Source organism: Microchirus variegatus, assembly GCF_963457635.1.
Source record: "Microchirus variegatus genome assembly, chromosome: 5".
Classification (NCBI taxonomy): Eukaryota; Metazoa; Chordata; class Actinopteri; order Pleuronectiformes; family Soleidae; genus Microchirus; species Microchirus variegatus.
In genome coordinates this window covers 10,111,271-10,123,131 of record NC_139806.1, presented here as the reverse complement: position 1 = coordinate 10,123,131, position 11,861 = coordinate 10,111,271, and the positions used below count along the sequence as shown (strand labels likewise).

Sequence of the window (11,861 nt, the reverse complement as noted above, 5' to 3'; positions counted from 1 at the left end):
ACACAATATGTATGCTTTAGGAAAGTTGAAAAATGGTTCAGATTAGACCAAACACTGGAGGAAGATTAAGATGACAACATGAATGCTGATAGTTGTTTGGTGTTGCTTGTATTTCAGGACAAAGGATATGTCGACATACTCGACAAACAGCTTCTATGACAGTGTCTGGCTGGTGTTGATGAATGACTCTAGGGCTTGTATTTGAGGCGAATATGTTGCCAAAGTTTTGTGAGGGCCTTTGTTTTGCAGACTCTTTTAAAACTCCAATACAAAACCACTCAGCAATTGGTTCTGAATGAGTAAAATAAATAGTCGGACACAGGCAATATTTCAATGACAGTAGAAGCCGATGATGAGCAGTCACATTCTAATGTCCCTAATGTGTTTGTCATTATCTGTCCCTGTCTCTCTGCAGATGCACTTTAAACAAAGGGCAGGCAAAGCATGTCATCGTAAACATGTTGCTTATCGATATTTATGCATGAGCACACAGAGGCATATTGGCAAAACCATACGTCCATTTAATGGCGTCGTGTTATAATAGCATCTGGACGTATTGTCGTTATAAAACCGTTGGCTCGATAGCTGCATGGTACAAAATCCAATGCTAACATAATGTGATATATTGGCACATGGCGTTGCCGTTATGGCAGAATGACGTATTGATTCAACGATTTAAGTAAAGAGTACGGGCAGACTGAATGTATGTGGAGAGCGTGTGCGATGACTAAACAACTGAGTGTGTTTACATGCATGTTAAAATGTCTGATTTTAGTCGGATTAAGACAATAATTAACTTTTCTTAATGTCTTGTAAACACAATCGTCCGACTAAAATCAAGTCTTAGTCTGACTAACACACACTGAGTTTTAATATCCGACATTCAAAAAGACTGTAATCTATGTCATATTGTGGCAATAAGGGAAACAATCAGTGTATTCTCCTGCATGCTGTGGCGGGGGAATGTTGGAGATGTTAATTAGCATTTGGCCATTAGCATCACACTTACAGACTGGAGTTCAAACCTTCATTAATGATAAAGCTTGGAACTCCCACGGTGCACTGAGCCTTGTCTCTCAGTGCACCACCACTACCACAACAACTACTCTGATAGTGTTTGATGCACTCGTCATCATGTGAGTCTGGTTTCTGCAGAGGAAACGGCCTCCAGCGTCTTCAGAAAGATGCCTGAATGCACGGTGTCGTATACTCTGACCTAACCCTACTGTAGGGGGCATCACTGTCTGACATGACAGCAAGTCACTGACCTCAGCAGTGTGTGTGTGTGTGAAGCACGCACAGCGACATCACCTTAGGCAGTTGCACACACACACAGCCACATGACCGTGTTGAACATTCACAGACCAGGATCGATGATGTTAAGGGTCAGAACCTTCCACAATCACCCCTTTCGTCCTCTGTGACGGCTGAGTGAAGATGACTGAAGCAGAATATTATCGCTGGCCTGCACTTGCACTGCAAAGTCATGTATCATAAACAAACAGCTGGGGACGCTGTAGTTCACGATGACACAGCAATCAGATAGGAAACCAAAAAAGCAACAGTTCACATGAATGCTGTATTTCTATTTCTATAGCCACATGATTATTATTGACACCGCTCACACATGATACTGTGCATGTTTTTTTCAATATTTACTTAAATTAAGCTTAATGTCGATCAGATTTACATTCTTTGACTTGCCTGTCGGTGAACTACCACACTGAGTCTATTTTTAGACCTCCTCTCTGTTTACAGAGGCTGAAACACTTCCTGACCTCTGACCCCTCTGAGGGGGGCAAAAATGGGTACATGCTAATCTCAAGTAGTGCTTACAGTATGTTATTTTTTCTTATATCATCTCTTCTGTGAAGGAGCATTTGTCTGTCTGTCTGTACAGTGATTACATGGAAAGGAGGAACAATTTTGTGTCTATTAACACCTTAGTGGGCGTCTTAGTGTAGGTTTGCCCTTGTCTGCGACACACACATTAACACAGCAGCAGTGTTTACAGTGCACTATAAGTTTGTGTCCACGTACGCTGTAACTAGGTACACAATGCCCAATAATTAAGTTTAAGACGGAAGCTGCAGGCTTTACCTGAAGCATTGGCTTCTGCATCTTCGGTTGACCATAGTGTCTGCATAGGTCAAATGGCTAAACAAGGCCATAAGGTGATGTATAGGAGGAGGAGGAGCAGGTAGCATTTAAAGGGGACATATTATACCCTATTTCTCCAAGTTAACCTAGTTCCCTGGTGTCCTAATGAACATGTCTGTGACATGCTTTGGTCAAAACACCATAAGGATGAAGGACCACAGCAGTTGGTGGGAACTAACAGCAGTTAGCATTTGGAAAAGTGATCATTTGCAGGCTCTAGCAGGCACATTGCCGTCATATGTAAAATGTATCCACTGGACAGGTAAATCCTCTGAGGCTGGAAGTTTGTGAAGAACTCTGTGCTGCACGGTGGAGCCAAGAATAGAACTTTTCGCGGACTTCTGGTTTTCGGATCCCGATGCCCTCGCCATCGCTCTCGCATGTTTTTTTAACGGACAAAGAGGCGCTCCGCGAGACAACAACAATTCCAATTAATTGACACTTGACTTGTAACAGAATAAAGATCTCTTTGTTTGGTGAAAAGTCTTGTGTCACAGAGTCTCATTCTGCATCATCATCTCATCACCTGTGGTTCTGAAGGTGCTTGGATGAAACGGCTAATGCCATTTCCTGGTGTGTCGTGTATGATGGGCCACGCAACAAAAATGAACATATCCGCTCTTTTAGAGGTCGTGTCATTCCATTTTCGCTGTTAAGCTTCATTTATTTTATTTTGAAAAACCTTGCATCTTGGTGTCGTTTCTGAAGCCTCTAAATGTAAATCAGTGCCAACCTGTCAACAGCTTTAACTGGTAGCCACAACTGTAAACAAACAATGTTCTCAATGTAAATGTCTTGTTCTGTCACTGTTCTGTCTATTTTTTATTTATTTTTTTTTTTTCAAGAAAGAAGCCTGACTAAACGACACACTCTTTTTGTTTTCTTCTTAATTGTAGGCTTTTTATATACTGTAAGTTCAAATGAATATGTGGAAGAAGTTCTCGAAACAAGGACACTAGACTTATATTATCCCTTATGTTTCATGTGTCCACAGAGGGTCTGGTTTATATTATGAATCGACTGGGTTCAAGTCATTTCATGTTTTTATTATAAACACAAACAAGTTTATGTTGTGATTAATCACAAGCTACTGTATGTAGGATCTGTTCATTAACATTAGAAGTGGAGAAAATTGAAACCAAACACTCTGCGACGATGGACTAGTGACCTGTCCAGGGTGTACCCTGCCTTTCACCCTATTTCAGCTGGGATTGGCACCAGCAGCCACTCGTGACCCTCATGTGGAGGCAATGAATAGGTGATGAAAAATTTAGTGGAGTTCAGACAAAGGCAAGACCCACATGGACAGACTTGGCAGTTGGGCTGGGAATGTATTTTAAAATTTTACATTCTTTTTTCATTGGGGGAAAAAAAATACAGCTGGATGTATCTGCTGCATGTTTTCATAAACCATGAGGGAGAATATTTGAATTGCCATTTGGAAATACAAATACAGGAACAATTAAGTTCAGATACAGTTCACAGCCAACTTTATGACAGGTGATGGTGGGTAAAGCACAGGTGTGAAATAAAACCCAATGAGCTGAGCCAGTGTCAGTGTTATCAGTACAGTTATCAGTACAGTAGTAGTAGATTTTTCAGTTACACAGATACTAACAGCATAGATAAGCTACTCTCCTGAAGAAGAGTCTAGTGGCCGTCACTTTGCGGGTAACGCAATCGCCATGCATTGTGGGAAATGGTCAACACACGCCTTAAAACAGCATAGACCTATTTTAACACATATTAAGACCAATATTTATTAATATTTAAGACCAATTAATCACTACTCGCGGGCCACTTAAAATGACATGGCGGGCAACATCTGGCCCCCGGGCCTTGAGTTTGACACATGTGCTTTACATCATATATGGAAGAGGATTAGGATAAACGGCAGACTTCTGAGATTAAAGTCAGAATTCTGGCTTTCTTTTTTAATTTGTGTTTCCAAACAAATTCTTATGTGGCCTTTATGTGAACTCAACATGTCTGTGGTGAAAAATGACCATGCTTATGTATTATTTTTGTCATTAAATTAAATTTGCCAATCCAAAAAAAAGAAAATACTATTTAACTTTCCTCTTAACAACATGCGCTTCCCCGGTCTTCTCGTCCTGTCTGGCTCAGTTGCTTAGCAACAGACAGTGGGCGGAGCGATGGAAGACAGTGTGGCCAGTGGAGTGAAGGGGGCGGGGCTTCTTCTAAGACCCGGCGGCAGGAGGAGGGACACGGAGGTTCTGTGTCTGTGTGCTGCTGCTTCACGCTGCAGCTGCTGCTTAAAGAACTGTTTTCAGGCTTTGTGTCGATAAAAAAAACTACTCGCCGGTTTCCCCGGTACTTTCTCCTTATCCCGTGACTCGGCACTGACGGCTGTAGAAGATGTCTAACGTCGACTGGAAGCCCTTTGTTTTCGGCGGGCTAGCTTCTATGACGGCGGAATGCGGTGGGTGGTGATGCATGGAAGCGGCGTGGATGGTGGAGGCCACCGCCACCGGCGGCGGTTGAGCTAACAGCTTGCGTGTGAATTACAGTCGTAATAGACGGGAATTTTGTGTGTTTCTTTGTGTGGCAGGTACTTTCCCCATCGACCTGGCCAAGACGCGCCTTCAAGTCCAAGGCCAAGTGGGCGACATCAAATACAGAGAGATCCGTTACAGAGGCATGCTGCATGCTATAGTCCGGATAGTAAGAGAGGAGGGGCTGCGAGCTCTGTATTCAGGGTCAGTACACTGGATTTATGTCATGTTTCACGTTACTCCCTCTCGAATGTCCATTGAATGCACATATAGTGACCTAATATTGCATTATCCTATGCTTTGCACGTCTTTAAAAGATTGGATGCACTTCCTTGTTTTTTTCTTCCACTTCCTTTATTGCACCAGCCACAGTCCCACCTCGTTTCCCCCCATCCCTTCTGTATTCTCATCTCACTTTTGGATATAAAGACATAGTCATTTATCACCTCCTATTTATAATTTACACACATTTCACCCACGGTAAAGGTGCTACGTTGTCTAAAATGAATAATTAGTAAATACAGTTCATTTATGTAGCACTTTTCACAGATAAAATTCACAAAGTGCTGTGCACTCGTACATAAAACTACTACAGCAAGGGGAATAAGAACACATACTATGTCCAGTTGTCATAAACCAATTAGAATCAACAATTCTTCAGCTCCTTCTTATAAGGATCAACAGGGCCCATACAGCGCAGGGGCAAGGGATAGATGGCTAAACACATACTTAAATGACACCCCATGAGGGGGAACTTCACACTGTCCCTCAGCTCTTGACAGGTAAGTATAAAAACAAACAAGTCTGCAAAGAATGGTCTCTGCGGGTCTTAAAACGTGTATGGGTTTGGTCATCGATGGTCTTTGTTCTGATGCCCTCAGAGCTGGGGTGTAATGTGCAACAAGATTGGAAATTGTAAGAAAAAAAGCTCTAAAAGTTAAATCTTCTAAAACTAAAAGCAGCCAGTGAAGTGGAGCTAAAACAGCGTCAATGCGCAGTTAAAAACCTTCAGGACTACAGAACCCTTAAGTTTGTTTGCATAATCACTTGGAAATAAAAAGTGTTTGATTGTGGCAAAGGTCACCGTGGTTCCCTGACATGCTTGGGAATTTCAACTTGTAAAATGAACAGTGCTTTTGTCTGATCCTCGTAAATCATGGGACCTATGATTGGATGATGATAATTCATATTTGCTCTGATTAAGATGACACACAATGTTGTCGGAATCGGCACGTACTGATTTTCTGAAGAGGTTTTTATTTGATAGATCATGGCTTTAAGAATAGGGAATGCTGACAATTACAAAAGTAAAAAAAAAAGAGGAGGATCATTTGTTTGTGTTTTTACAGGATCTCTCCTGCTATACTGCGCCAGGCCTCCTATGGGACCATCAAAATCGGCACATACCAGAGTTTAAAGAGGTTACTGGTTGACAGGCCAGAGGGTGAGTCCCTGTTTGCACATGCACACAGACGCACACAAACCTATGCACATTCCCCTCTAATGTCACACCTATATTTGTGCGACCTAGATACACGTGTCTGTTTTTTTATTCATTCACACAGTTTTGTGCTCCTCTAAGACACTATTATAAGATTGAATTGTCTGTTTGGAGCGTGGCATCAAATGCTGCTTGTTCACAGTTGCAGTCTTCCTCCTCCTCCTCCCCCCACCCTCCTCTTTTAGATGAGACATTGCTGACGAATGTGATGTGCGGCGTCCTCTCTGGTGTCGTCTCTTCCTCCATCGCCAACCCTACTGATGTGCTGAAGGTAGCGTTTTTGCACACTGAAGGACTGTGTTAGACGTTGTTGTTGTTTTTTTTGTCCTGATGAAGCTGCAGTTGAAAGCAGTGGAGCAGGCCTGACAGATTCACTGCGCTGAGGTGTGCAAAAAAATGTCACACCTGAAAAACATGGCAGTCTTGTTTTTTTTATAAACTTGTTCTCCTGTCATATACACAGCTCTAATTACCCGCAGAGCTGTACTAAGGAATAAAGTTTTTCACTTCCAAGGAGTGTAACAGTGGTATTTTGGTCAGCTGCCCAGTGGAGCCAAAGGCCCCTCTGTTATCATGACCCCACTTGGGGATTATTTATAGAGCTAAGTTTGAAAAGCTTTACATAGTGTTCTGTAAACGGCACTAGTGGTTGATTTTGTGCGCACACACGCCGTTATTTGCTTGACCTTTGATTGACACACCCTGTGAGACACACAGTGTGTATAAAACATATAAATAGTTGTGGGTTAAAACATAAACAAAAGTGTTTTTTTTTTTTTTAATTATCTCACGTGTGCTCGCTGTACCTGCCAAGTTAGCACTGAGACGGATGACTTCTCAAGGCCAATCTGTAAGCGGCAGCCATTTTAATTGAGAGTGCTGTGTGGCAGGATTCCTGGAAGCAGGGGAATTGAAACTGCTTCAGGACACTGAGTGAGCTTGCCAAAAAAGAATCTGTATTAACTTGTTTTTCTGCTGCAGTACACACACAGGGATTGGGTAAAAACATGCCCCCACTTGTAAGTTCTGCACTGGCTTTGCATGCTTTCATATTCCCATGTTTAAGTTTTATGGACATTACGTTTGTCTCGTCTCGCCTAGATTCGCATGCAGGCTCAGGGAAGCGTCATTCAAGGCAGTATGATGGGCAACTTTATCAACATCTACCAACAGGAGGGGACAAGAGGGCTGTGGAAGGTGCTGAGAGCGTGACACATGGTTTTGATAGTTTTGACTCATGCCCCTGGTGTTCAGGGGATTAGGGTATAAAACACACTAACCCTAACCGTTTTTGCTGCAATTGTTTTTACAACCTTCAGGGTGTCTCTCTGACAGCACAGCGAGCAGCCATCGTTGTGGGAGTGGAGCTACCGGTTTACGACATCACTAAAAAGCATCTGATCCTGTCGGGTTACATGGGGGACACTGTGTACACGCACTTCTTGTAAGTTTACCGAGTAACCTGTTCTGCTCACGCTCTCTCACGTGACCTTGTCTGTGGTAAATACGGGTTTGAGAGGGCAATGTTTAATTTTCCAGGGTTATCCTTGAGAATTGGTTTGTTGTCGTTGTGTTGTTTCTTAGAATGTCTGAATGTCTCAATTCAGTTAGAAAAGATGAGCACTTAATGTACTTGGCTAACATTAATGGTTCTTTCCATTCAAAATCAGTGTTAGCAGCAGAGAACCTTAAGGTATTTGAGCAAATGATAGGCAGCATAGTTAGCACTGTGTTTATTAGGTTACTTCTGCAATTTTAACAGCTCCACTTACATTGACTCTTAACGACACAGTGAGGCTCTAAAGCGAGTGTGTGCCGTGTTGTCTTCAGGTCCAGTTTCGTGTGCGGTCTGGCCGGAGCTCTGGCCTCAAACCCAGTTGATGTAGTTCGGACGCGTATGATGAACCAGAGAGGAGGAGCTCTGTACCAGGGAACAGTGGACTGTTTACTGCAGGTCAGTCGAAAAACCCCATGACAGCAGAAAACTCAAATCTGATTTAATTATGCAATTAAACGTTGTTTCTGAATGTTCCCGATGTTCATCTGTGAAGCGACTGTTCTGATGTTGAAAGCAGACAACCCGTTTTCAATATTAAACTCTTATAATTACAAACGCACACGGGGCTCCAGAGTGTGACCAAAAATCTTTGGAGTGCGACAAAATATTTTCTTTCTGACAGTTACAAATTGATTCTGTCTTTTTTCCCCCAAACGAGATTTAAAAACACAAAATGTTATGTTCATTCTTCTCCCTGCATCTCTCTCTCTCACACACACACACACTGACACAGCTGACTTTAGAGCTGCAACTAACAATTATTTACGTAATAGTTTGGTCCATAAAATGTCAGAAAACGTTAAAAAACGTTGATCAGTGTTTGTCAAACCTGAAAATGACGATGTTCTCGAATGTCTTGTTTTTGTCCACAAACCAAAATGACGCCGTTTTGATGATTTCTTTGTTATGTGGAGCAAAGAAACAAGGAAATTATTCACAATTAAGAAGCTAAAACAATCCGAAATCTTGTTTTTAATCATGAAAAAAAGCTTCAAACCGATTAATCGCTTAGCAAAATTTAGTAATTGTAATTGTTTCAGCTCCAGCTGACTTATCTGCCACTTCTCGGCGCAAGCAGCCTATATCAAACTTATCAGTTAAGTGTAAATCAGGGCTGAAAATTTAATTATCATGTCATTTAATTCGTTTTTGTAATGGAAAGAAAAAGAATAACTTTTAAAAAAACAATTTAAAAGCTAAAAATTACCTTTTTGTTTTATAAGGCGAATCATGTCAGAATAAACACAATTACATTTTTATATAAAATCTTTCAGTCCTAGTGTGAATGTATGGGAAATGACAAAAAGTCAAAATTTTGGTTGTTTTGTGCTTGTGCAATGAAATAAAACGGTTAGACAAAAACAGGAAATACTAATTCAATGACTGTGATTGAATTAGTTCTGGCTTTTAATGTCTTAAAGCATTGAATTTGATTTCAAAACATTGTGTAACAACCTTGGCAGCAGGGCGATGTGACCAAAACAAACGGTTTTAGATCGGTCAATATCAATGTTTACCACAATAAAAGGTCAGGTTTTAAACTCTTTATAGATGGAAAACAACAAGTGAATAACCATTGTATCAATTATATACATTTGATGTTTGTTATAATGATATAGGAGACACTTATCTGGCAATCTTTATTGTTATTGAATTACTGTGTGTTTAATGCATTAATGTTTAATATCACGTAGCAATTTTACAATTTAAAAATCGTCCAGTTGGGACAATGATCAGAGAAAGTGTGTTTTTCAACACATTTGTTTACTTTTCAGACATGGCGCTCTGAAGGCTTCATGGCCCTCTACAAGGGTTTCTTTCCCAACTGGCTCCGCCTGGGACCGTGGAACATCATTGTATCCTTAAACCATCCAATTAGTGCACCAGTCTGTTTGCACATGATCCATGTTATGTAATATACTTCTGGGCTGAAGAAATGAGTGGGGCGGGGGGGGGGAAAGTAGTCATTTCTGTTTTCCAAGCCACGCTTGAGCAGTTGTGAGCTGTAGTTTAATGCGGGCTTATAACCGTGTTATGCAACTTCGAGGTAACTGGGGCCTACTGTGAGGGGAGGAAAGGTGAGAGTGAGCTGTATGAAAGTCTTTTCTGCTCAAAAAGATCTGATTAAAGATGATTTTAGCAGGGGTGGGGGGAAGCACATACTCCTCATGATCCACCCAGGCCTGAGAAATGTAATGAGATTATTGACTTATTCCAGAAACAAGGGACACTTTGAGTTGAACTTCAGAAAAGGACAGAATCTTCCAGTTTGCCTCGCATTCTTCCGTCGTCTGTGTTCCTTTACTCCGCTCCCAGTTCTTCCTCACTTACGAACAACTGAAGAAGATCAGCGTGTGAGCGGCAGAGTCGAGCGCAGATGAGCACGTGCTCACAACGCGAGCTCAGAGGACCAAAATCAGTAATGGCTGGATGTGGATGGTTTCTTTATGGGAACCGCTGACGGGGGAGGGGGGTTCATGTTGACCCATGACCCCTGTGTGGGCCAAGCCGGTGCCAAATGTGGACGGGTCTTATGACACAAATGTTCATGTGTTGTTTTAGCTCATCCAAACACTACATTAGGCTTAACCACTCGTTTAAATTTGATCTCGGCCGCTCATGTCCGTGTCAGCTAATTGACTTGAGATGATGTGCGTGTGCAAGCATGAGTCACAGGCGGGTGTGGATTTCAATCACGGCTGTTCTGAAAGTGCCTTAGTTTGTGGTACAGGCTGACCCCCGAATGTCAAGGCGGCAACTGCAAATGACGGAGGTCATTCCCCTTTTTTTTTTTGAAAAGTGTCCAACCCAGTCTTTAGGATCATGTGTGGCCACTGTACAACTCTGCAAACCACGGATATGTGTGTATGAACTGAAATATGCATACAAATCTGATCATTCTGCCTTTTATAACACTGGTAATAACCATTTCCTGATTAGGTTTAGACACAAAAAGCACCTTGTTTAGCTCCAAAAAGATTTACTTTAAATATTTAATATGATAATTCTGCTATAGGGAAGTTATTATGGTTGTAGCATCTTATTTATTTAGTCATTTACAAGTTATAGTTTGGTAATTATGTAAAATCCCGTTGCCGTATGAGGGAGGATCACTTTTAACTCCTCTATCATATCATACAGCACTTATGTCAGCTATTTCCTGGATATTACTTTGGGCATAAAACGATATTGCTGTAATATTATCTCCTCGTTTTACATTTATATATAAAAAAGTATTTTCTGTTGAAAATGTACACATTTCTCGTGGTTTGCATAAAAGTTGAAATGGCACAGTTTGTTTGTGGGCGACCAGGGTGAAAATGTTGTGTGTGCATGAGTCAACAAACTTGGATGGGGATCTTTTTTTTTATATATACCTATATTTCTAGATTGAGATAAGGGCGGGCGTGTATGTGTGTGAGTGTGGAAAAAGTTAAATGACTCATTATGGAGTATTTACAGAGTTAAAAAAAAGAAGAAGAAAAAAGCCAAGGATACATAACTGTGTACTGTAATAAATCCCTGTTACATAAGCGGTCTGAACGCCACTGCTCAGACCAGGCCAGAATGTGCCCAAGTGTCCGTCATGCCAGCGGAGTCAAAACGGTAAATATAACCTCTGGTAACTGAAGGGCGGACACACGGGCGTCTTCTGGGTCTCTCATATTCTTTGCTGTAAAATCTTAATATTCACACATGCTGCTTCCTGCGTCCAAACCCCACCCTGTGGATTTAAAACCACCGGAACGAGCTTTGTTTATCGGGCACTAAATTCACTGCACATAATCCCCAGTTTACTCCATTCGTGGTAGCTTCTCACTGTTTGCGTGTATTTGAGCTTTTGCTGTTGAAGAATGTAAATGTTGGCTGGCTGTTACAGAATGTGCCAATATACCTTTATCATACATTTGTGCTTAATGTAAACGCTGCTGTATATTTGAAATAAAACTGTGAACCCACACCGGTATCTCTCTCGGCGACTGACGTGCTTTGTTTCGGCCACAGTGTGGTGCTGTTGAGCTTCTCGCCAGAGCTCGCCCCCGTTCAAACACTTGAGCTTGAGCTTTTGAATCTTCCCTTTAATTCCCAGTCCTCGACTCGAGGCCATGAATCTAGCACAGTTGTG

General features: G+C 41.6%; 1 protein-coding gene across 1 annotated transcript; it reads left to right on the top strand.

Annotated features, from left to right (window-relative positions):
* The first annotated feature begins 4,395 nt into the window (after nucleotides 1–4,395).
* Nucleotides 4,396–11,702, top strand: LOC310927658 (kidney mitochondrial carrier protein 1). The gene is made up of 9 exons (XM_083890020.1): nucleotides 4,396–4,603; nucleotides 4,733–4,880; nucleotides 6,026–6,120; nucleotides 6,363–6,448; nucleotides 7,279–7,374; nucleotides 7,497–7,621; nucleotides 8,008–8,131; nucleotides 9,511–9,591; nucleotides 10,052–11,702. Exons 1-9 carry the CDS (start codon nucleotides 4,540–4,542, stop codon nucleotides 10,091–10,093), a joined length of 861 nt encoding a protein of 286 aa, XP_083746146.1. The 5' UTR covers nucleotides 4,396–4,539; the 3' UTR covers nucleotides 10,094–11,702.
* Nucleotides 11,703–11,861: the final 159 nt, after the last annotated feature.

Excerpts from the sequence above, each read along its gene's own strand:
- LOC310927658 (XM_083890020.1), top strand. The coding sequence starts at position 4,540 with ATGTCTAACGTCGACTGGAAGCCCTTTGTTTTCGGCGGGCTAGCTTCT. Across the intron at positions 4,604-4,732 it reads TTCTATGACGGCGGAATGCG|GTACTTTCCCCATCGACCTG; the intron begins GTGGGTGGTGAT and ends TTTGTGTGGCAG. Across the intron at positions 7,622-8,007 it reads ACTGTGTACACGCACTTCTT|GTCCAGTTTCGTGTGCGGTC; the intron begins GTAAGTTTACCG and ends TGTTGTCTTCAG.